Source organism: Bison bison, unplaced genomic scaffold, assembly GCF_000754665.1.
Source record: "Bison bison bison isolate TAMUID 2011002044 unplaced genomic scaffold, Bison_UMD1.0 scf7180017864163, whole genome shotgun sequence".
In the NCBI taxonomy this organism is placed as follows: Eukaryota; Metazoa; Chordata; class Mammalia; order Artiodactyla; family Bovidae; genus Bison; species Bison bison.
This window is the reverse complement of record NW_011494735.1, coordinates 3,421,623-3,447,343: the sequence shown is the minus strand read 5'-3', so window position 1 is coordinate 3,447,343 and position 25,721 is coordinate 3,421,623. Positions and strand designations below refer to the sequence as shown.

The window sequence follows — 25,721 nt, the reverse complement described above, 5'->3', positions numbered from 1 at the left end:
AGACTTAAATCACAATTAAAGAAAATATTACAAGGAAATTTCACAGTAACTGGACATAACTACTAAGTGAATGAGTCAGAGAGCTAGTAAGTCATAAAGCTGGACTTTTTCTTACTTAGTTTTAACTTAAAGGATTTACTGCAAGTTACTTAGAAGTTACATAGGTTTTTATCATATATCTTCTAATAGTCGGTCAGTATTAGATGTTCTTACCATGCTCCTGAATTGAACAGCCTTCTTTTAAAAACAACTTTTTTTGTGACCACACTGCATGCTGTGGGATCCTAGTTCTCGACCAGGGATCAATCCCATTCCATGCTCTGCAGTGGAAAGGCAGAGTCTTAACTACTGGACTGCCAGGGAAGCCCCTGAATAGCCTTCTTGATGAGAGATTTATATGCCAAATGAGACTCACCTGTTCTTCTTTTTGATTCATTCCCTTTGATTTTTTTATTATTTGGATCTGTGTGTGTGTGCATATGTGTGGTTTTACATTGGGCTTAAATGTGAAAAACTTACAAGTGTATAAAATAAAAGCACCATTGATTAGTTGAGTTCCTAGATTCTGAGACTTCTTGGTAAAAAAGATCTATCTATATATTTTTTAGGATTTAGGTCTAATCACTTACAGCTGTTCTCGACATTCAGTGAACATCAAAATTATCTGAAAAGCTTTTAAAGAAAATTGATGGCTAGGTCCTTCCCTCAGAGATTCTGATTTAATGGATGTGAAGCTGAGCCAGGCATCAGTAGTGAGCAGAGCTCCCAAGAGATTTGATTGTGTGGCCATTGTTGAGAACCACGGATAGGGAAGGATAGCCCCCTGTTCTAAGGGACAGCCTGGCAGGGCTGGTGCCTGGATCAGTCAGCTGCACAGCAATATCCATGAAAGAGTCTGTGAATGCAAGTTCCAAGGGGTTATCTACCCTTTCTTGCCTGGTGCGAGCATGCGTGCTAAGTCGCTTCAGTTATGTCTGACACTTTGTGATCCTATGGACTTTAGCCCTCCAGGTTCCTCTGCCCATGGGATTCTCTAGGCACGAATACAGGAGTAGGTTGCCATGCCCTTCTCCAGGGGAATCTTCCCAACCCAGGGATTCCAACCTGGGAAGCCTATTTTTGCCTGGGGTTTTCTTTAAATAAAATGGGCCACTGGATGGATCCTGAAAATACTTTTGTTACATCCAGAATTTCACTTTTTTGATATCAGTCCTACATATAGTATTACAGTCTACATTTAACTACCAAAATGATATCCATGATTTTGATAGCCTGTCACAACAATAGCCTTTACTCACTTTGAGGCTCCGTTTCTAGCAAATAACTGAGTAATAGACTGTTCATAAGGTTAAGCTGGGTTTTCTACACTTCAGTATTTATAACTATTAGAATGGTCAAGACAAAACAGCTTAGAAATTGACTTACAATCCACTGGATGGGAAAACTCCCTTCTCTTAGAGTCGCCTGTCAATAGAGCTAAGATTTTCTTTTCATATTTTGCCTTCAAAAATATTTTATAAAGGAAAAGAATGTTAATATTTTATTTTTGGGGGGCCACTCTGCACAGCATGCAGGATCTTAGTTCCCTGGCCAGGGATCGAACCCTTGCAGTGTAGGCAGGAGTCTTAACCACTGAACCACCAGGGAAGTCCCAAGAAGGTTAATATATTAGAGAGCACTTCAGAAGGCAGGAACTGCTGACTGTTCCTTCCAGCCTGGCTGAACACTTCACATGGGCACAAAATGAAGAATAAAAAGCTCAGCACAACTCAGGCAAAAGGACAATAGAAGACCAGAATGATTGAGGGTCAAGTGTTGGGCCAGTAGTGGCGATTTTCTGGAGAAGGAAATGGCACCCCACTCCAGTGTTCTTGCCTGGAGAATCCCAGGGACGGGGGAGCCTGGTGGGCTGCCGTCTATGAGGTCGCACAGAGTCGGACACGACTGAAGTGACTTAGCATCTGTTTATAAAGATAGAGTGTACTTTTTCTCTAATGAGAAATGAGAGCTGTTAGTCTCTCTTGCTCTTTGTCTTAAATGGGTAAAAATAATCCACTCACTGTCATCTGGTTAAAAATGTTTTTGCCATTTGTAAAGGAAATGCCTTTACTCTTTGGAGGGTAACTTGAAATGCCAACATATTTATTTTTTTCCTGGTTAAGATTCAAACCAATGAAAGTAAAGGCGTCTGCAGGGAAAAGGCTGCGACAGCATGGAAGGCCTGGATGTGCATGTCGACATGTGGCTGTTTGGAAGGTCAGACATTTGAAATTCTACTTCATTAAAGTTATCTTCAAACTGTCCTTAGATTTCAGTTACCTGAAAGAAGTCATAATCTTTGACCTTTTTCTGTCACATACTAAAGAGAAGGAAGAATCAGGTTTCTGATGTTGTTACATACATTGGGGTGGAAGAGAGATGGTGGTGGGAACAAATAAAATTTAATGCTGATGATTGGACTAGTTCTTTTCATTGCTCTGACCTGCTTTTAATTTCCTGGCAAACCACATGTTGTCATTAATCTTGGTGTTTCTGGTTTTGATTCCGATGAATTCCTTCGAGTCTCAGTTCTGGTTTTGAAAATGGAATGCGTTTAATGTCGTGGGGCAGCTAGTGGGATTTCAGGGAATAGAAGCTAACTATTTAGAGTTGAGCAGAGCCAAGATTGTTTAGTCGCTCAATTGTGTCTGATTCTTTTCAAGCCATGGACTGTAGCCCGTCAGGCTCCTCTGTCCATGGGATTTTCCAGGCAAGAATACTGGAGTGGGGTGACAATTCCCTTCTCCAGGGGATCTTCCTGACCCAGAGATTGAACCCACATCTCCTGCATTGCAGGTTGATTCTTTATCACTGGGCCACCTGGGAAGCCCAGAACCAAGATAAAAATATAATAATCATGCTTAAGTCTGAGATACAAGACTTCTTATTTACTTTCTTTTACTCTGCCTAGTCACTTGTTGTGGTATAAAATATCAATGCAGGTATACTTAATACTTTAATTACATTATCATAATCCTAGTGAGAGCACACAAAGACTTAACACAATCAATGCCATAAAAGAGTAACGTCTTTGCATAAATGAGCTCTTCAGTACAATACTCACCACATCCCTGCCACTTGAACTCCCAGTTGAAAAATAGTAACATCTCAGCTATTAAATGTTAAATCTACCTTGGAGTCACTCATGAATGAGTGATTCAGTAAGGGATCAGTGTGCAGAGTTTGGAACAGGACCTAGACTGTAGGAGGGTCTCAGGCATGGAGACTGTTGGCTACCTTGAGCCATCCTGCGTAGAAGAAGAATTGTAGGAGAGTGAAGACTGGAATGTAAAGATCTAAGTCATGTCCCGCATAGCCTTTGGTGGGATCCAAAAACTGGCGTCCAATCAGGCAAGCAAAGAAGAAGGTGTAGACAGCCAGCGTGACCACCTGAAACAGAGAGAAACCCTACTGAGAGCACAGCCCTGGCTGCCCCGAGAGAGCCAGCATGCCAAAGTGGGCAATGGAAAGAAAAAATCACATGCCAAGGATTTGATACCTGGGTGTAAACCAGCGGAATCCCAACCCAGTCATAACCAAATAAGAGGCTGCACCAGGAGCGAAATCGGTTCATTTCCTAAGCCAGAAATAGATAAAGCACGATTTACTAAGATGATAGGTGTGGTAAATAACATTTACTAGGATTCAGAATATGGCTGTGGCTTTTAGAAATATACCTATAAAATAATGATCATGACGTCGAAAGACTAGAAATTGGTTTTGAAGGCCACTCCAAAAGGAAAATTTTGAAAATGACAAGCTAATGACATCATTCAATGATGTGCAAAAGGGATAAGTACAGTTTAAAAAAATATAAAGATAAATCAGGATGGTATAGAAATATCCCCTACTCTATTGAATTCATAATTTCCCACTATATATTTATAGTCCCAAAGGGGTGGTGGAAATGCAGTAGTTAATATTTCAAAAAAATCATTTCTAAATTATGTGGAGAGCAGGTTATTTTTTGTTTCCTCTTTTTTGAAAACATGCTTACTGAAGATCTTAGAAAAAAGCCTAAATACATCTATGCCTTTTCCCCCAACAAAGGACCACTTTAGAATACTTCTATTGATAGAAAATCTATCTCTGTTAAAGCAGAAAGGATTGAGATCCATTGATTTCTTTTTTCTCTACTGAACACAAGTTATTATTTAAGACTGAGAAAGAGTATATGTAATTTGGGAGCTATTTTAAAATCATTCACTCCTTTTAGCCTAATGAAGGCAGGAGACTGTCATGGCACAAATCTATCTAGCCCATCTATAAATTTGTTTCTCAAATGCATTCAGTATTATTTCATTTAATGAAAACACAGCTTTGTTTCCTGGGTCATCTGGAAAGCTGATTAACTTTGCTAAGTCACTTCAGTCATGTCCGACTCTTAGTGAACTGGCAGACTGTAGCCCGCCAGGCTCCTCTGTCCATGGGATTCTCCAGGCAAAAATATTGGAGTGGGTTGCCATTTCCTCCTCCAGGGGATTAACTTTGGGATATTACAATTTGGGGGAACTGACTGGGGATTTAGGTCCAGGATCCTGGAGTTAGGGATGGCAAATATGCCTCTTGGGTGCCAGGACCTTCCGAGCCCTTTGCAGACATTGCTGATCAATCAAGGAACATTTTCTTGTAGAGCCTATTACAAAGCCTGTGTGTGTTAGTGGCTCAGTTCTGTCCAGTTCTTTTTGACCCCATGGACTGAAGCCCACTAGGCTCCTCCATCCATGGAATTCTTCAGGTAAGAATATTCAAGTGGTTTCCACTTTCTTACTCCAGGGGATCATCCTGACCCAGGGATTGAACCTGAATCTCCTGCATTGCAGGTGGATTCTTTACTGTCTGAGCCACCAGGAAAGCCTATTATAAAGCCTTCAATTCAGTTCAGTTCAGTTGCTCAGTCGAGTCCAACTTTTTGCGACCCCATGGACTGCAGCATGCCAGGCCTCCCTGTCCATCACCAACTCCCAGAATTTACTCAAACTCAAGTCCATTGACTCAGTGATGCCATCCAACCATCTCATCCTCTGTTGTCCCCTTCTCTTCCCACCTTCAATCTTTCCCAGCAGCAAGGTCTTTTCAAATGAGTCAGTTCTTTGCATCAGGTGCCCAAAGTACTGGAGTTTCAGCTTAAGCATCAGTCCTTCCAATGTATATTCAGGACTGATTTCCTTTAGGATGGACTGATTGGATCTCCTTGCAGTCCAAGGGACTCTCAAGAGTCTTCTCCAAAACCGTAGTTCAAAGTAGGCTTTATAATGAATGATGAAAAAGTTGGCTTAAAACTCAACATTCATTACAAAGCCTACTTCTGCTTAAAACAGCCTCTAAGCAACCACTTCCAATCAACTTCAGTTAAAACTGTGTTATATTCTCCTCCTGCATTTGAGGTTCTAATCCTAGCCCAGTCTTTCTAGTTCCTTTGGAACCAGGATTGAACAAAGCAGACTCGTCCAGGTCCAGCCTTTTACATCCAAGTCCCTGTTGGTGTCTGAGTCGTATCTTTTAACTGATGTTTGCAATATACTTACAGTCATCAGTGATTGAAGATCAACACTGTCTCTGATTCTACCTTCCTTCCGGGCTTTAGCTGCGAGATTTCCAAACCAAATGAATGGAACCCAGTATTTCAGATGAGGAGATTTGAGGTGGTCGAATAATTTTCTTTCATCTGCTGTCATAAAACCTTTACACAAAGTAAAAAGAGATAGGTTATACAGACTTGATTTAACATTAATGATTGTCTTAGTTGCTCAGTCGTGTCCTACTCTTTGTGACCCCATAGATTGTAGCCTGCCAGGCTCCTCTGTCCATGGGATTCTCCAGGCAAGAATACTGGAGTGGGTTGCCGTTTCCTTCTCCAGGGGATCCTCCTGACCCAGGGATTGAAGTGGCATCTCTTATGTCTCCTGCATCGCAGGTGGATTCTTTACTATCTAAGCTACCAGGGAAGCCCCATAGCATTAACGCTGCTGCTGTTGCTGCTAAATCGCTTCAGTCCTGTCCAACTCTGTGCGACCCCATAGATGGCAGCCCACCAGGCTCCCCCGTCCCTGGGATTCTCCAGGTAAGAACACTGGAGTGGGTTGTTATTTCCTTCTCCAATGCATGAAAGTGAAAAGTGAAAGTGAAGTCGCTCAGTCGTGTCCGACTCTTAGCGACCCCATGGACTGCAGCCTACCAGGCTCCTCCGTCCATGGGATTTTCCAGGCAAGAGTACTGGAGTGGGGCGCCATTGCCTTCTCCGTTAGCATTAATATCTTACCCTAAATATTTCAGCGTCTACTATGTGAGCATAGAATGGGGGATATTCAAGAAATAAAAAATAATGCGGTACCTGTCTCAAGTAGTTTTTACTTGTATTAGAGAAAAGGACTATTTACCTCTGTAAGGACTGCTTACAAACATTGCCTTATATACCGATATATAACTCTGTGTGTGTGTGTGTGTGTGTGTGTGTGTGTGTGATCGTAGTGCCAATAGGAAGCAAGGTGACATTAAATGTGGACTAGGACATCAAGGGAATGTCTCTTCTTTAGGGTTTGGTAAAATTGAGAACAGGAATACTTAGAATTGTTCAGATTTAAAGAATAAAAGTTGATAATGTATACAAAGCACTTAGAGTTTTGCCCAACAGGTGAGTCGCATGACTTTTCCTTCTGATGCTTCTTTTCAAACACCTAATTAACCAGGTTCTCTTCTGAGAAGCCTTCCTTGATTCCTTCTGCCTTTCCCCTTCAAATCACCATGGGGCTCTCTCTTGCCTCATGTTATGGTCGTGTTAGACACAAATGTTTCCCCTGCTAAGACCCTTTGGGAGGGCAAAAGGCATATTATCTTCACAGTCCCTACAGCATTTTGCATATACCTTAAAAGCTTTTCTTTGATTTTGTGTGTCTCCATGTGTGTATGTGTGTATGTACGTGTGTGTTTTGCTTCAGCTTTCAGTGACTTCTCTGAGCCTGTTTTCTCATGTGTAAATGAGATAATAATGTCTACTTCACAAGGATGTTGTAGAAGTACCTGAGATGGGGAACATATGCCAAGAGGTTAACATAACACTTTGCACATAAATAACACTCAGGAAGTGCTAACACATAACATATTATGTGAAACTTTACTCATCCTCCACTGCCTGCACACCGAAAGAAGAGACTTGAATAATAAGAGAGGAATAATAAGGTAGCAGGTTTATTTATTAACAAACATTTATGGAATGTCTACTATGTAAAAAGGTTTGTTCATATAAATATGTACTTCAAAAGCTTACTGTTTACACTTGACCTTTTTTTTTTTTTAATTCGATTGCGTAGTTCAGTGGGCACAAAAATCCTAACAGGCTAAAGAAATATTAATGGGGAAAGTAAGTCTCATTTTCCCAACCAACCAGTTTCCCTCCCTGAAGGAAATCACTACAACCAGGTTATTTTGTATATTTCTGGAGAAGTGTCACAGATTTCATACAGGCCAAATTTTTAAAAACACAAATGACTTTATACTCCATACATGTCTGCCATTTGCTTCTTTTTTTCAAGTTATATCTTGGAGATTTTTTTTGTTAAGATCTGGAGTGCAGAATCATTCTTTTTAATGGCTGCATTCTAGTTAGCGTTGTACAATATCTTACACAACTAGTCTTCTTCTGAACAGAGTTTCAAGTTGTTGTCACAAAGCACCGAGCTGAGCTCCCTGCGCTGCAGAGCAGCTTTCCACTCCCTAGCTATTATACATGTGCAGTATACAAATGTCAATGCTGCCCTCTCAATTCATCCCACCCTCTCCTTCCTTCCTGTGTCCCTGAGACCTTTAGGGCAAGATCCCTGACCCAGTGTTGCACCTTAGTCTCATGTGCCTGTGTCTTAGCCCAAATGCCTTTTAGAAAATACCAGTGCCTTTGCCTTATCCCCAGAGGTGTTGATTCAATTGGTCTAGAGTAAGGTCCAGGGGTAAGCATACTTTTAAATCTTCCTGAGTGATCTAATGAATTGGGTCCAGGCAGTTGCATGTTTATAAATCTCTGCAGGAAATTCTGAACGATAGCGATGCTTGAAAAATCACTTTCTCACTGAATGAAGATTCTGTTAACTCAGTTTGAAATAAACAGAGTAACAATTACAAGACGAGTATTTACCAACGAAAGACTAGTTTTAGATAATACTCAGGTTATTTACATTAGCTTTGAAAAGTCTGCCCAGGCCAGGGGAACTGAACTCTCTCTGGTGGTCAAAAATAAGAATGAGCCTGAGAATTCTTGTCTTGTTTCTCAGTGCATTTCAAAGTTGTTGCATGATCTAGATAATCCATTTGGGTTTTTGTTTTAAAAGACTTACAGAGTATGATTAAATCTAATGATAAGAAGTCAATAGACGACCTGTCTTGGCTCTGTGCTTAAAGACCTACCGCAACCTTTCACCCTTTCCCTGGAAGCCTATTCTCAGACATTTCATATCAATTGTCTAACAGTTACAGTCTTGGGATTTATACTGCAGTTTTCAAAAATGACCGCATGTGTATACTTGGCTGAAATCTCTGTCATTTGACCTCTGGTTATTTTTTATTCAGGAATATGGATCAAATTGTGCTGGCAAGTCCTTTCTGGCTTCTTAGCAGAAAGAAAATATGCAGAGTGAGGAATTATTTAATGCAAACGCTAAAGCAAAAGTTAGGTACCACCCTCCCCCCATCCCTGTCGTGTAGCAAACCCATCGGTTGAAAAGCAACATGTAGAGTTAGGAAAGCAGGGGGTTTAAATGTTCAGTCCAAATGTACTGAGCACTTTGCTAGGTGCTGTGAAAAACGAACCAGACACTAATGTGTCCAAGAGTATACAGGCAGAATAATTTTTATTATTTCCTGCAGGGTTATACATCTTATACATAGTAACCCTATCTTTGGAAATTGAGTTACTGGTCCCTTGAAAGAAAAGTCTAGATCGTTAGTGAAATCAATTCAGAGAGCATTTGTTATTAAATGGAATGCTATCCTCATCAGTGCTTCAGACCATTTTAACCAGAGATCAATGATATTTTCAGAATGTGGTCATTATCCTCGTCTCTAAGGCTATGTTCACCACAGGTACGGATTTGCTGCAGTTTGGCAATACCATCAGTTGGGTGATCCTCACGTTACCCTGTCTCCTTCACATATCTATCTTCATGCCACATCTCCTCAGACCCTATCCACACTCCTAACATTGCTATTTTATCTTGCTATTGCATCTGGCTTGAATTTCTCTTTCTATCTCTTTTCCTTCTGGTTTTTTGGCTAGTTCAGCTCTGCTCAGCAATTTTCGTATTGCTTATCCCAAAGAACACTTTTTAATATTTCAAATCAGAGTAAAAAAAAAATATATATATATATATATAGATATACAATTATGCACACACACAGTGGCTTCCCAGGGGCACTAGTGGTAAAGAACCCGCCTGCCAATGCAGGTAGACACAAGAGACATGGGTTTGATCTCTGGATGGGGAAGATCCCCTGGAGGAGGGCATGGCAACCCACTCCAGTATTTTTGCTTGAACAATCCCTTGAAAAGAGGAGCCTGGCGGGCTATAGTCTATAGGACACAACTGAAGTGACTTAGCACGCATGCACACACACACACACACACACACACACACATTTGTATTTTCTTGTGACTTGAATTGTGGCTCGATGGAGAAGGATCTGCTGCTGCTGCTGCTGCTAAGTTGCTTCAGTCGTGTCCGACTCTGTGTGACCCCACAGACGGCAGCTCACCAGGCTCCCCCGTCCCTGGGATTCTCCAGGCAAGAACACTGGAGTGGATTGCCATTTCCTTCAATGCATGAAAGTGAAAAGTGAAAGTGAAGTCGCTTGGTCGTGTCTGACTATTCGCGACCCCATGGACTACAGCCTACCAGGCTCTTCCATCCATGGGATTTTCCAGGCAAGAGTACTGGAGTGGGGTGCCGTCGCCTTTTCTGAGGATCTGCTACTTTAAGGCAAAATTTTATTGCTTTCAAACCAAAGGACCAATTAAGTCCATAAATCAACAGTATTCCAGCAGTTGCAGATTTGGTTGCAGCTGAGGCAGATGTCTTTTGCCTTTAAAGCAGAGCATGCCCGTCAGGCTCTATTAAGAGAAGAGCTAAGAGCTCTGCTTCTCAAAACTTTTAGCAGGGTTTATTGCCAATTCTTTCTGAAAGAGTAACTTGTGCATTCAGCATCTCAGCTGTTCTCAGAGAGGTGACTTCTTCGGAAGCATTGCAATGAGCCTGATTCATTTTCCTCTCTGTGCTTTCCAAATGAATGGAATGAAGCCACCAGATTCAGCTGCAGCTGTTCTTTAAATTCAATGGTAGAAGTTCAGAAATCCCTGTCAACTGGGAAAACCAAAAGAAGGCAAAATGCGACTGAGAGAGAGATGTAATCACAGTGTGAAGGCATTGTGGAAGGCAGTATTCAGACATATTTTTTTTCTCTATGAACCACAGAAAGAAAGATATCCCAAAACAATTCTTGGCTTTTCTGGATGAGGTGCCCCTTGATTTTTCTGCTCTGTTCCATTCCATTCCATAAAAATGCTGGCTCCAAGCCATTAAAATGATTTAAGAACCCAAGAATAAGTTACAACCCACAATTTGAAAAGCCTGAGATAGGATATGGTTGAGTAAAGTCAGTTTCTGGGGTAGCAATGCTGAACACAGACAGAAACTCCTCTATTTTCCTAATGTGAGCAAAACATCTCTAGTCTGCCATATTCCTGTCTCTAAATTAGTATCCTATTTGGTAGCTCACTGCCTTCAACACATGACTCACTGGAAATACCATTCACAAAATCAGTGCTCTTAACTCCTAGCCTCTCCATGTGGCCCAGAATTCCATTTGCGTTGGGTAAATTGATCTGAGACAATTTGCAGATAAAGTTGGAGGAATTAATAGATGTGCTCTGGTGCAAGACTTTGCTGCACAGTAGAATGTTCTAGGGAGCTTTAAAAACTCCCAATGCCCAGGTTACACCATATAACTATTGAATGTTAAAATCTGGGGATGTGAGCCAGGCATCAGTATTTTTAAAAGATCCCTAGTGATTCTATCTTAAAACAAAGTTTGAGAACAACTCCATCTAGTGCAGAATCACACAGCAAGCTGGACATTTTGGCTTCCTTGGTCTGGGTCAAACACAGTGCTTCTGGGGAGCCTGTTTAGAAGTAGATTTCTGGCTCCCAAACCCCAGAGAGTCAGATTCATAGGCTGTCTGAGAAGCTGTAATTTAAATAAGCACCCTTGATAATTCACTGAATGTCGTGATCTATGGTCATCCTTTGAGAGGTACATGATTGACGAGCCTTGATTTAACTCCTAAAACAGAGCTGTGAAAAGTGAAAGTCGCTCAGTCGTGTCTGACTGTTTGCAACCCCATGGACTATACAGTCCACGGAACTCTTCAGGCCAGAAAACTGGAGTGGGTAGCCTTTCCCTTCTCCAGGGGATCTTCCCACCCAGGTCTCCCACATTGCAGGCCAATTCTTTACCAGCTGAGCCACAAAGGAAGCCCAAATAGAGCTGTGAGAGCCTTCGAACACTGAGCCGAGACTGCCCATCCATGGTGTTAATTCAAGGACGTGTGCTCTTTCTGTCTCATGTAGATCCAGTGTGCATAGGTGAGTCAAGTTTCACTCACAAGATGACATTCAGTCTGTTCTGGGCTCATCATGTGAGACTATAGGCGTAACTGACTCAGACTGTTAAAGTTCAGCCAACAGAGTAAAAACTGGCACAGCCGTGAATACCACTGTCCCTTGATCATGTCTCCTGTAGCACAGAACAATGGGAAATTTCAGAGAGACCAGGGAGCCCCAGCACCACAGAATGCATCCAGATAAATGTGAACAGCAGACCACAGGGCAGAAAGTCAATACTACACAAAATCTATTCTATTTTACTTAGTGGGAGAAGATCACAGATTAAATGATCTAAGTGTGGGGCTAGGCTTCCAGTCAGTGCATCTAGAGTTAGAATTTTTATCTCAACAATCATTTGATAATTGAGAGCTTACTCGATTGTATTTATGCCTGTTAACCATACATGTCACTAAAAATTTTGATGGGATGTTCACGGGCTCTCTCTCATCAGAGCAGAAGCTCAAGGAACTTCACGTTAAGATTCCAGGCCTTTGAGAAAACAGAAGTGTCCTTTCCCTAAATTTTATTGTCTTTTAACCACTCTTACAGGCTACCATGCACAGAAGGAAACTTTTTCAGAGAAACCTAAATGCAATGCAGTGATGTGAATTTCAACTGTAAATGTATTTGTGCTTCTTTCCGAAAATGATTCATAGAAGAAAAGATTTGTAGTAATCTTTACTGACAGTTGAGGACAGGGGCCATACCCACACTTGCTTTCAGCTGTGCTCCAGTGCTCAGCACAAGGCCTGGCACACTATCTGTGTGCGTGCTAAGAAGCTTCAGCTGTGGCTGACTCTTTGTGACCCTTTGGACAGTAGCCTGCCAGGCTGCTCAGTCCATGGAATTCTCCAGGCAAGAATGCTGGAGTGGGTTTCCATGCCCTTCGCCAGGGGATCTTCCTGACCCAGGATTGAATCTGCATCTCCTACTTGCATTGGCAGGCGGCTTCTTTACCAATAGTGCCACCTGGGAAGCCCCAGTGTACTGTATCCACTCAATAAATCTTTGTTAAATGAGCAAACGCATGACAGATTTAGCAAACGGATTTAGTACTGTTTCTTTTAGAGGAATGTATACCATTTCCCTTTACCTATTTTTGTACTTCTGGTAAGGAATTATGAAGGGAAATGTTTTCTTCTCCTGATCACTGCGAAACTCCAGATAAAATGTTTTGATTCAGTCTCACCGTAACATAAACCCACTTAAGGCCATCACTTAAATTGGCAAAGATCTGGAATTGAGCCACTGACTTGACTCGGAATGAATGACATCTTCCAGGGCAGGTGATTGAAATGACTGGAATTTTCCAGGGTAGGTTTGTAGCCAAGAGGGAAAATAACAGAGGCTCCTGGGTTGCAGCTCCTCTGGCAAATAAATGTTTGAAAATGGACCAGTGCAGGGAACTTTTGGCATAATAAACAGTTTTTTTGCATTCGATTGCTATGTTTCTATTTTCATGGGAGCATAAAGAACTTTTAATTTATGATTTGGGAAATGTAACATCAAAGTTTATGTACTTCCCAGAATAATGATTCTTCTAATTTCCTGGAATAATGTAACTTGAGTGTCCAACTTAACGGCAAGGAATATTCAGGGACCAGCAGGTGAATGACCTAGTCCACAGGTGTGGAGCCCCTGGCTGGGGTCTTAGGGCAATATTTCCAGAATTGGCCAAGTTACACGGCAACCACTGGCATGGGCCATCCTGTTTGTCGTGAGTTATGCCATCCTGTTTGTCGTGAGCCATTCTGTCCCTAACTGGCCAGCTCCCAGCTCCATATGAGGCAAGGTGGAGACCCAAAAGACCCTCAACCAATGACCACCCCTTTCCACAGGAATTTTCTTTGTCCCGAGGCCATAAAAACTTGCCACAAGCCCACGTAAGAGGTCTGCTCTCCCTCAAGCTGGTGCGCTGTCCTAACAGCATGTCTCACTCTGCTCTCCCTGTGTCAGCTCTTCCTGGTCTGTCAGGAAGGCAGCCTGCTGTCTTTGCAGGGCTCCTTACTACCTCAGTCCTTTGTTCTCAGTAAATTCTGTCTTCTAAAATACTCTGTCTGGAAATTCTTTTCCAACCTGTGCTCAGACTGCTTCAACAATCAGCACTAGTGAAGCCAAATGCTTCAGAAGAAAATGCTGATCTTCATTCTCTCCACCCTCTCCCTCTTTTTCTCCTGCTAGTCCTGAATCTTTGTGACAGGGACCCTCCCTGAAGCAATACAAAGAGGATGGAAGGAAACTGCCATTGCCCTGAAGTCCACTGTTTCTCAGAGTGTGATCCAGAGACCCCCTCTTGCCTCAAAGTCTCCAGAAGCTTGTTAAATATGCTCATTCCTAGACCCCACCCTAGACCTACTGAATTGCTAGGGGTATTATCTTAGGATCTGCAGTTTTAGCAATACTGATTTAAGTTTGAGAACATATACTTCCCTGACAGGTGGCTTTATGTGGGGAAGTCCACTGAGGCTTTTGTGCCCCCCTGCTTTGTCACCTCTCCTTAGGGGGCCCTGTTTCTACTACCAGCCCTCTCTGCCCTCAGGCGGAGCAGGTGTCCTGGCTCTGTGCTCAGGGAGTCTGCCAAACATTTTCTGCCATGCTTGAACTTCCTGTTCTTCCCAGAAATGTTGGCACAGGCCAAGGACAGACAGAGAAGAGGAGACATGTGCCCGGTTGGGAGAGCCTGGAAGCCAACTCCACGCGCAGACTGAGTCAGCCCTCTCTGTTAGGGAAAGGAGCAGGAGGTCTGGGAAGTCTGTTCCACCAACTGACAGAGAGGCTGCCCCCCACGTGGGTGGCAGTGGGGCAGCCAGGAGGGACCCTATCTCCGAAGCATCTGCCCCAGCTTGGAAGGCAGTGGCTCGAACCTTTGCCCGACCACATAATATGTAAACCTGGTGTTCCTGTGGGCACGTGCTGATCCACTACCCCTTTTCCTGCCTTTTGAGAAAACACTTGTGAGTGAAAAAGAGTAGTAGAGACCTTTACACTGAAAGAATTAGTTATGACCCCAGAGTGCATTGCAAAGGCTTTAGCCCCCCTCCTATCTCCCTCACTTCTCTTCCTCCTTTAGACTCTTCACACAAACTAACCAAAAACCCAAAGTGAGAATGATGCTTGCTGTGTCCAGGCACGTCAATTTCAGGTCCCCTAGATCAGGGGTCCCCAACCTCCAAGTGATGGACTGGTACTGGCCTGTGGCCTGTTAGGAACCGGACTGCACAGCAGGAGCTGAGCGGCAAGGGAGAGAGTGAAGCTTCATCTGTATAGCGCCCCCATCGCTCGTGTTAATGCCTAAGCTCTGCCTCCTGTCAGTTTCTGCAAAATGGTGAGCTGTATAATTATTTCATTATATATCACAATGTAATAATCATAGAAATAAAGTGAGCAATAAATGTAATGAGCTTGAATCACCTCGAAGCACCCCCCACCCCATCAGTCCATAGAAAAATTATCTTCCATGAAACCAGTCCCTGGTTCCCAAAAGGTTGGGGACTGCTGCCCTAGATGATGGCCTCTGAGCAAACTGCTGCCCAAAGCCACCCTACAATCCTGAAGCCTCTAGCATGGTCGAAACCTTGAATTCACCCTTTTATTAACTGTTACAGCTTTGTTTTTAGTAATGAATTAGTTGGTGAATGCCAAAGCTTTTTACCCCAGGGGTGAGAAAAAGGATTAAAACATAAGCATCTCAGAAAAGACTCAGAACTTCTCAAACTCCAGTGTATAAACAAAGCAGCACCAGAGCATGTTTAAATGCAGATTTCCCAGGCCTTCCATGGTTCTGATTCACTAGGTCTGAGGCAGGGGCCAGGAGTTTGCATTTTAAATAAACAACTCAAGTTATTCAAGGTGCAAAGGGCCCATGGGTCTGCAGATCATACCTTGAGACATACTTGTTTAAATGCACATCAAGGAGCAAATGATTTCATATGACCTTGGAATGGTTGGGGTCCTGGCGGTTGGAGAGAAAGAAGTATTGGAGTATTCTGAATGTCTTGGAAAGGGGGAGAGGGTGGATGCAAGTAACCAAAACAGGCATTTGTGTAAGTCTGATAATGAGTAAGCATTGGTGTTATGAACAGTGCACCTAAAAGAAATGAATTCACATCGTTAAACATCATTCTCCCACTCATCTCACAATTTCTACTTGCCCCTCAGACCTGAGAACAACTCAGGCCTCGTTGAGCTCATGTCTGACTTGGGGTCCCAAAAGGGGCTCCTTTGCCAGCTGCCCTTCCACCTCCCCACTTGCTGTTAATATGAAGGTGACGTTGAGAGGAGGAGATCTGCTCTGAGAATTGGGCCTGGAGTCCCGATTCCTGGCAGAATGTGCCCTCTTCTTTCCAAGGATGCGTCAGAACTAGAGACACCTTTATCCATCCGAGTAAACTTTAGCTCTCACTCGTCCTTTTGGAATGAGCCAAATCTTTCTCATTTGTTTTAGAACTTTTTCCAGAGGTTGAAATTCTTATCTCATTCTATCCTTTAGATATTAGAGTAAGAAAATTAACCTATCAAGTGGCATTTTCAACCTGGTCATTCTGAAGCAGTGTTCCACTTTTAAATTTGGAGGACAGGTGGCAGTTAATTTTTCTTTAAATTCTGACTGGTTTTACATCGTAATATACCTGTATGTTTGCCAGGCCATTTATACCCTTCATCTGACTCTGTAACTGACTCCTTGTGACTCATTGCTGCTGCTGCTAAGTTGCTTCAGTCGTGTCCGACTCTGTGCAACCCCATCGATGGCAGCCCACCAGGCTCCCCTGTCCCTGGGATTCTCCAGGCAAGAACACTGGAATGGGTTGCCATTTCCTTCTCCAATGCATGAAAGTGAAAAGTGAAAATTGAAAGTGAAGTCGCTCAGTCGTGTCCGACTCTTCACGACCCCATGGACTGCAGCCCACCAGGCTCCTCCATCCATGGGATTTGCCCACAAGAGTACTGGAGTGGGGTGCCATTGCCTTCTCCCTGTGACTCATTACTTTCTCACAACTTGCTCTGTACCCCTCACAACAGCCTCTACGTTCCTTCCTTATTTCCATCTTGACTTTCACAGCCTCCTGGTCATAGATAAGGAAGACCTGGGATGTCACATCAAATGATTCTTCCTTCTAAAATGATCAAAGGCCTGTGTTATGCCTTTGCACTAGATGATTTCATTATTAAAAGCAAGAATGCATGTCATACCACGTGCCAAGTAAGCTTCTAGACACTGCAAATATTATCTTATTTAATCCTCACAACAAGCTAGGAGGTATATGAAAGCAGAGGGTTTTACAACATCACTATAACCTCATTTTATAGATGAGGAAACTGAAGCATTAGAAAGGTAAAGTAACTTAGACAAGGTCACGAAGCTGGTTAAGGGTAGAGGAGTTGAACTCTTACTCTGTGTTCTTGGTCACTATCTATATTGTCATCTGAGAAGACAAAACCAAACAAAAATTTCCCAAACCTCCAAAAACAAGCAAAAATGCTACTCTTAAAATATATATACATATCACTATGTATTTTCAAGGACATTTCAGAAAAAGAGACTGGATAATGAAAGCTAATTTGAGACTGTACTCAACATAAAGGCAAAATCATCTCATGGTTCCTATGTTTACTATATATTCATTTATACATTCCAACATACTCTCAGATCGATCAAAGACAACTCAGCACAACAACCCATTTTTATTCTGTACTTGCCAACAATGATCTCATTTAATCCTTATCCCCTTGAAGGCTGATTAACAGCTTATCACTTTCACTTTTGCTAAATATTAACCGCAAAGAGAACCATCCTTCAATATGATTTGTTCTCAGCATCCTGTGTCCAGGAGCCCAGGTGCAAAACTACGTCTGCTCTGAGGAACAGAAGAGACAACAGACCTCCACTGAAGCAGCCTTTTACTGCCACTTATCAGAGTCTGTGTAGATGAAAACCCACATTGCTATTTCCTTTCAGAGTCTGCTATGTTTTGGGAAAAGTTTTAAGTTAGGAGTTCTGAGTCTTAATTGAAAATTTGACTCTCCCATTAATGAGCAATGTGATCCAGGGAAGGTCATATCCTCTCTGAACCTCTCATGGTTTTATTGAGGTCCAAATGAAATAATGTTTGTGAAAGTGCATAAGCTGTAGAGTACTAGACAATGTAAGATAATATTACAGATGGTTTATATTTCTTTAAAAATGATATATGATGAAATATGAAAATGTAATAGGATAATTATCATATTATAGATTGTAAGATAATATTACTATATTATGACTGTTGGCAACTTAATATGAGGTTGACTGTTTGCTGTTTCCTTTGCTCTGCCCCCTAAGTAAACTTCTTGAGGGCAAGAACGATGGCTTATTCATTTTTTGCCTCTTAGGACTGTTTCTGGCACAGGATAGGTATTTAGTAAATGTTTCTTGAATGAATGAATGGATGAATAAAAGATATTTTCAGAGGAAATTTGAAGGTTGAGAGGAGCCCCATGGAAGGAAGAGTAATTCACAATACCTGCTTCAACCACGTGGTCCATCGTTGGAAACCTTTTGTACACAGCTGTGCTCACTGAGCGGAAAATGAGCAGGGAGGTGAGATTGACATAGCGCATCAGTGTCCTCCTGAGCAGGCGCCCATGCTCGTCACTTCCATGAACACTGCTGGAGATGAGAAACATCAGCCTGTCTGGCCAGGGCAGATTCACAAACTGGTTCCACCATCGATTCACTACTAGAGTAACATAAAAGCCTGCAGAATAACAGGAAACTGTAAAGTAATTTCTTACTGAAGACACGTTGTTGACACTGATGCTTTTAGCAGAATTTTAGCCTTTTTTAGAGATCAGGGTGTAAAAACATTTAGTTATCCATATCTTATGATTTTTCCCTCCAGAAAAAAAAAAAAGTAATTTGTGCCTGGCAATGGCATAACACTAAGTGGATATTAGAACTCACATATTGATGGCAAAAAATGGAGAGTTAGTAAAGAGAAAGCTTAATTGTCCAAGAGCAGATCATTACCTCAAACTTGTTGGGTGTTAATTTAGCAAAAGCAGTCTTGAAGGTAAACCTTATGGATGATTCTGGTTCTATTGCAAGCAGTGGCTTTTCAGGCATGCCTCTCAGCTTGGAAACACTCCCATGCAGAGTCACTGGTATCACCATCGCGGAGACAGCTGTGTGGCTGCATGCTGCGTGTGACCTATACTTACCAAGCACAAAGGTTACTGGAATTTGTTCAGCATATCTGTCACAGTAAATTGATAATTTTTCAAAGAAACGTTTTTGGGCTCCTGTAAGTAACAATCTGGAGCAAAAATAAAATGCACAGCCCTTTATGATATTATACTTCTGCACCTGCTTTGCAAGTGACATTCACTGCAAACAAGCAAAAATAATCTCAGTTTTTTTAAAAGGAGCAGTAGCTTTTCCTTTTATACCTAAGCTGATGTATCTCAAAAGCTTTTTAACTGCTGAACATTTTAAGTACTAATGTTTTTAGAACATAAATGTTATTGGTCATTAGACAGTGGGACATAGTAATCCATTTTATTTTGAATGTTTTATATTTTTAAATTTTTATATGATTAATGCATGGGATTTGGAGCAAAATACTTCATAAAGGAGTACATTATCCAATTATTAAACATATGCACTTAAAAAAGAATGTCTTAATTATGTTTATTATTGGAATATGCTTATTAAGTAATTATTGAATAATAACCCTGGATTTGACATCTTGATCTTACTTTCTCATGAATATTCTACTCAGTACATTCTTAGTTATGTGTGTTATACCTCAAGGGATGTTATAACTGTTTATTTTAAAGCCTAGAGTTATTTAAAATATAAAACAATAACACAGATTCAACAGTTAGAAGTGAAATTTTTATTATTATATGTGGTGAGTTTTTATTTCTATAGTATAAAAATATCAAAATTTATATTATAGATCTGACAGAAACCCACTTTCTGGTATTGTTAAACATGAATCCATTTAATAGAGCTATTATTGATATTTATGTTTCAAGGGGGAGATTCAGAATCAGAAGAGATATCTCAAGGCAGGTTAATAATAATGATCGAAATCCGGAAAGAAGGCAGATGAATTTGAATAAATGAGTGAATGCAGCTGTTCGAAAAGAATCAGGACTCCCTTGGAAACACCCACTATGGCATATGTCAGAGGCCTATTTGGGTCAGTAGAGCTTTGAGGAAGGAAGCAAGGGGATAATGAGGTGACAGTGAGCCACAATCAGACTGCTGGTGAAGACCTGGGAGCTGGCACTAAGGATGTGTGTGGGATTCAGGGTGGGCTTGGAGTGCCCAAACCTGAGGGTGCAGCCTTAGCTTTGGAGGGGGTGTCAGAAATTCTACAGTCAAGAAAAGATGACAGGCAAGGCGTCACCTGGTGGATAGGCCTCTCAAGATGAGGCTGATGACAAGTTACAGCCAGATTGGTTTCTGGGACTCAAATTGAATTGGTCAGAGAGAATTAAATGTGGAGAGCACAGACCATAGAGCCTTACAGAGCCATGTTTGAGTCCCAGATCTGCCACTTACAGATTTGGATTTTGAGCATATTTTTAACTCTCTCTGAGTCTCAGTTTTCTCATTTGTAAATGAGGATAATAATAATAATACCTGTGTATCAGGGATGTTAGGAGGATTAAAGAATACATGATATATAAAACCACTTAGTATATAATGTCAGTCAATAATAAAGTGGTTGTTACTATTAATAATTGGCCAAAGGAAAAAATATTAAGCTAATAGACACATAGAAATTTTACTAGCTAGAAGGTACTACAGCAAGTATTTTGTCAAATGTATCCCAAAATACAAAGAGAGATAATCAAGCTAGTGAATTCGGGTTCTATCTTATTATTTTTTGACAAGCATAACTATTTGCTTATAATGGGATTAAAAAACTTTAGCATTGTTAGTGGATATGAGAATGAAACTCATTTTTTTTATTTGTCTATATTTGTCTACGGGTATGTCTGACTTTCTCAACAGATTCAGCCTGTAGTTCTTGGTAGAGCTGTGATCAAGATAAAAGGATCTATTTTAATAAGATTTTACGTTCGAAATTTAAAGAATGAAAAATGGCTTGAAATAATGATGATCGTTAAAAACACAAGCACTTTTTGGTCTTTAGAAAAAATATGTGCATACAGTTTTGTGGGAAATAAATAAGACATTGGAGCCAAAATTAAGGCCCAGTGGAGCATCTCTGGCTACGATGCAACTGCTCTAAGAGCTGTTCTATTCTAACCAGCAGTAGCAGCAATAAATACACACTAGTAAAAATAAACGAATGAGACAATTATCCTGAAACGTCATGTGTCTTCCACCATTTGATATTGTGAAGGATTGAATGACATACAAATAAATTGTCAAAATAATACTGTATTTAGAGGATTTATTCAAAAAATCATCAGAGGTTTTTAATAAAACTTCCCTTTTAAAGATATTTTGCCAAAATGTATACCAATATATACATTTTTGGGGAACAGTAGTTTTGATATATAGCAAAATAACTGTTCACTTTTGGTCATTATCAACCAGTCAAATTAACCTCCCTCTTCTTCACATGGGGTCCTGTCACTGCAAGGAGGAATACATGTGGGAGCAATGACATGCAAATTTGTTCATGGTATGCAGAAGGGAAAGAACAAACTGATAAGCACAGAAAAGGTGGAAATACAGCCTCAAAAACCTTTAACTTTTCTATTTTAAGTTTTAACTTCTCCCTGAGAAGAAATTGTGCAATCAATATTAATTAAAAGAACTCATGGAGCTTCCCATTTATAATACTGATAAAATTTTATTAAGACTATAATTGTTAGTCATAAAAGTATTTCATGGAAGTAATGTTGCTCAAATTACCTGTCAATCTGACAGGCAAAGTTTGTGATGTTATAAAGAATAAACATCTTTTGTGAATATAATGTGCCTTCAACTTTGAAGATATGACGAAAATAAATTCGTTTTTAGCCTTTTTCTTTAATTGAGATATTGGTAAGTTTGGGGGCACCATCTTAGATAAGATTTTGTCATTCCAGGAAAAAGGAAGGAAAGTTGCCTGGTATACACTATTTATGAAAATGTTAATTATGTAAGTAGTCGCTGCAAGCAGTCAAATCATAAACTCAAACTTCGAACGATATCATTCAGAGAGGCAAAAATAATGATTTTGAATGGTAAAAATCATCACTTAGTGAGGATCTAAGTATAAATCTTTCATTTTTTGCCTGGAGCAAAATTCCTGAAGCACAAATAATACTTCATCACGACCAGTTCAAGTGGGGCTGGAATGGGAACCACCTAAACATGATGGGTTAGAGTCCATTTAACATCCCAAAAATGGTTAGGTGTGGATTAAGATACTCAGTCCCAGGGACAAGAGGGTGACAGAGAATCATGCAAAGGAGGAGATTACATAATGCAAAAGTCAGAGGCAACCAAAGGACTTGGATTTTTGAGACTGTATTCATATATGCTATTTGATGGCCATTTAAGAACACATGCAAAGGAAAGTACCTGTACATCAAGCTTATTGCCGTGTAAAGTACAGCAAAAACAATAAATTCCCTGTACAATAGTTTGTAGATGCTGCCTCTCCACTTGAGGAGTAACCTATGAAATCCAAAAAAAGTTGCATTTGCTACTTTACTGGAGTAAGTGACAGTCATCTTGGACAGTTTGTTTGTTTGTTTGTTTTTCTAGAAGAGCAAGAAGACAAAACACAAGTAAAAAGCGATGTTTAAGACAGAGCATAAATCTATATCTCAAAGAAATCCTAGTCAGCAACGAGTTAGTCTTCTTTACTAATTTGCCTTTCTTAGCTTGAAACAATTTGGAATTTGGAGATAACCACGACCTCAGTGCTAAATCTTTTAGTAGAAAAGGGGAGGAGAGTAGTTCTGGAAAAAGTAATATTAGACATCTTAAGCTTGCCTTCATGTCTAAATATTATTTAGAGATTATATGACTATCACTCAATAAATATTTGAATGACTAAATAAGATATATGAAATACATTGTAATATCATCTATCATGTATTTTCTGCATCCATGGGAAGATTTAAGGTATTGATACATGTTACATTTACTGATATTTTCTTTTTTTGCTGTTTTTTAAAGTTTAATTATTTTAAATTGGGGGGTAATTGCTTTACAACATTTGTGTTGCATCAGCATGAATCAGCCACAGGTATACATATGTCCCCTCCATCTTGAACCTCCCTCCCACCTCCACCCCATCCCACCCCTCTAGGTTGTCACAAAGCACTGGATTTGAGCACTCCCTGCACCATACAGTAAATTTCCACTGGCTATCCAATTCTACATATGGTAATGCATGTGTTTCGAAACTACTCTCTCAGTTTGTCATTGACATTTTCAAAATCAGTAGTCAAACCCAAATCAGTTTGGGTCTTTATTTGCTAAAGTATGTAAATAGGCATTTATTTCGCCTTTGAATTTCCTTGAAGGAAGTTACAGCTCTCTCAGAAATCAGGAGAAGCAAGCCCCTTTTGGGAATTTAACTGATGGGTTACTTTTGGTGGTTTTAATTTAATTGTCTCTTTAGTGGAGCTCCGAGTGCACTCTGTGTACTTCAAAAGGTAGAAAAAAACATCAGGCCCCAGTGATTCTAAGAAAGGTGCATTTTCCCACTGAAAAGTCTCATGTAAAATGCTTAGGTCACTTTCTCTTTGGAACTGAAAAAAATGAGGCCATTGTTTAGGACTCTTTCCACCTGGATCTGTTCCATGGATGTAGGTAGGATGAGAACTGGGCCCCAAATCCTAGCTTTCAGTGAGTTCTCTGGAATTCCATTGCTTTTCACCACGACACTAAATATTCAGGCTTTGAGAAGATGCCCTGAAGCTGGTCTTTATTTGGAAATCCTGCTCTACAGCTTTCTGACATGTAGCACATAGAAAATGAAATTTCTTTGAAACCTTTTGCTTTGGAAAGGATCTATGTGGAGGATTCTACAGAGCTATTTAGGCTGAAATTATGACATTTTTAGGTAGAACTGTACTAGACATAACTGATAAATCCTATAGCAGATTTCTTATATACATAGTACCTTATGGCACACATTTTACCATCAACAAGGACATCTTCTGTCTTTACTCAGATGTAAAGAAACAATCTAATTCCCATTTACCTAATTTCCCTAAAAACAAACAAACAAAAAAAAAAAACGTGAAAATTTTAAACTATATTCTGAAGCTGTAGTTTTTGTAATCACCAACCTAAGCCTTCAACATGACTGATTTTTAACAAAGAAAACAGGACTTTTTGGCAAAAGTTAAGTGCCATTACTTTTTTTGTGGGACTCAGGTTACAAAAGCAGTTCCATTGTTCCATCTTCATCTCTTCTATTTGTTTAATATGAGTACAGCAAAGTTGGGAGAGGAACATAATAAATTAAGCCCAATTTCATAATTTGTTATCATGGGCACCGGAGTTTTAAATGAGTCCTCAAATAACTCTCAATTAACAGTCACCCTTCCATTACAGCTCTGTCAGAAAAACCCAGATCACATCGACAAGAGGTCAGAGCTAAAATGCATAGGTTTACTCTGCGCACTAACCTATTTGTTTGGGTTGGAGTGTCCGGCGTCTCCGACAGGGAAGACAGTCTCCAGGCTCCCCCTGCAGAGGTGCCTTCGGGTTGGGGCTGTACTCTCGGCTCACCCTCCGCGCATGCACAGTCAGATTTTCCTTCTGTTCTCTGGCCACTGAGAGGACTTGGAGTGTGACAAGGACAGGGGTTAAATGACTTTCCACTTGCGAAGGCCTATTTATGCCAGTTTGCCCACTGGTGACAGCCACAGCCGGGAACAAACAGGAGCAACAGCTGCTGATGTGGCTTTTTTTTTCTAATCTCTAATTATAACCCCACCTGCCACCCAAAGCACTCCTTTGAATGAGTTGGAGGTGGCGTGAAGGAGCTGGGGTCATTTAAGACTGTTATTTTCATTCTGACCTGATCCTGGGATCAAGGAAGAAAGTCCTTTGCCCCTAACATGTTCTGAAGAGGCTCCACCAACCAAAAACGGGAATTAGTACAGTCTGTGTGTGCTTAAAAGGAGAATAAATTCTCGTGAAGCCATAAACTGGGGCAGACAAGAACGTAAACAGGATTTTCACTCATTTGAGGAATATTGAGGACACTCTTCTATTAAAAACAAAACGCATGTATGTTTGAGAGTGATGTGTTTGTATATTTTAGAATAGCATAGACAATTATTACACATGATGGCATTCAGTAATGGAAACTGATAACACACTGATTCACTACATGTGTTATCCTTCCGTGAGGGCTTCCCTGGTAGCCCAGATGGTAAAGACTGCCTGCAATGCGGAAGACTCAGGCTCGATCCCTGGGTCGGGAAGATCCTTTGGAATAAGGGAATGGCTATCCACTCTGTATTCTTGCCTGGAGAATCCCATGGACAGAGGAGCCTGGAGGGCTACAGTCCATGGGGTTGCAAAGAATCGGACACAACTGAGCGACCGACACTTCCTTTCACTTCATCTGTCTGTGGTCCGCTAGAAACATGTTTTAATTATTCAAAATGCCTTCTCTCAGGTTGATTATGCTTCTATGCTTCCCTTCTGGAAAGACAGTGTTCATCAGCATTCTTTAAATCATGAAATACATAATTTCAGGGTCAATTCTTGGGAGTTTTCCAACCTTCTAAAGTAACATGTGCACTAAACACCGTGCCTTAAGCTTAAATCAGATGACTGTAAAAAAAAACAAACAAAACATGTGTTTTTGTGGAGAAAGATGTAGAAAAAAAGATGCTTATTTAAAAATTTTAAGTAAATACAATTGAAAATTTTCCTGCAGTGTTCTAAAGTTTCATTTGCACTCGACTAGTTTCTTTAGCAAACTATAAGTATCTTAGAGCAAAAATAGAGTTGTGAATGTCTGATTTCTTGCCCCCATCCCTGTACATAGCTCCAGCACGGAGTCCAGTGCATACTGGATTTTGAATATGTATCTGTCGTCTGATTATCAC

General features: G+C 40.7%; 1 protein-coding gene across 7 annotated transcripts in view; it reads right to left on the bottom strand.

The window, feature by feature from the left end:
- BEST3 (bestrophin 3) overlaps positions 1-24,448 on the bottom strand; it is a 55,675-nt gene extending 31,227 nt beyond the window's left edge. For 2 of the 7 annotated variants that reach the window (XM_010841530.1, XM_010841536.1), the window contains exons 1-7: positions 24,285-24,448; positions 22,219-22,400; positions 18,885-18,979; positions 18,188-18,421; positions 5,568-5,722; positions 3,539-3,616; positions 3,277-3,429 (exon numbers count right to left, since the gene is read on the bottom strand). In XM_010841530.1, coding sequence (XP_010839832.1) covers positions 3,277-3,429; positions 3,539-3,616; positions 5,568-5,722; positions 18,188-18,421; positions 18,885-18,979; positions 22,219-22,370 — 867 coding nt within the window. In that variant the 5' untranslated portion in view covers positions 22,371-22,400; positions 24,285-24,448. Of the gene's footprint in view, positions 1-3,276; positions 3,430-3,538; positions 3,617-5,567; positions 5,723-18,187; positions 18,440-18,884; positions 18,980-22,218; positions 22,401-24,284 lie in introns of all 7 variants that reach the window. The other 5 variants (XM_010841532.1, XM_010841531.1, XM_010841533.1 and 2 more) reach the window with 5 other exon arrangements.
- Between the last annotated feature and the right edge of the window lie 1,273 nt (positions 24,449-25,721).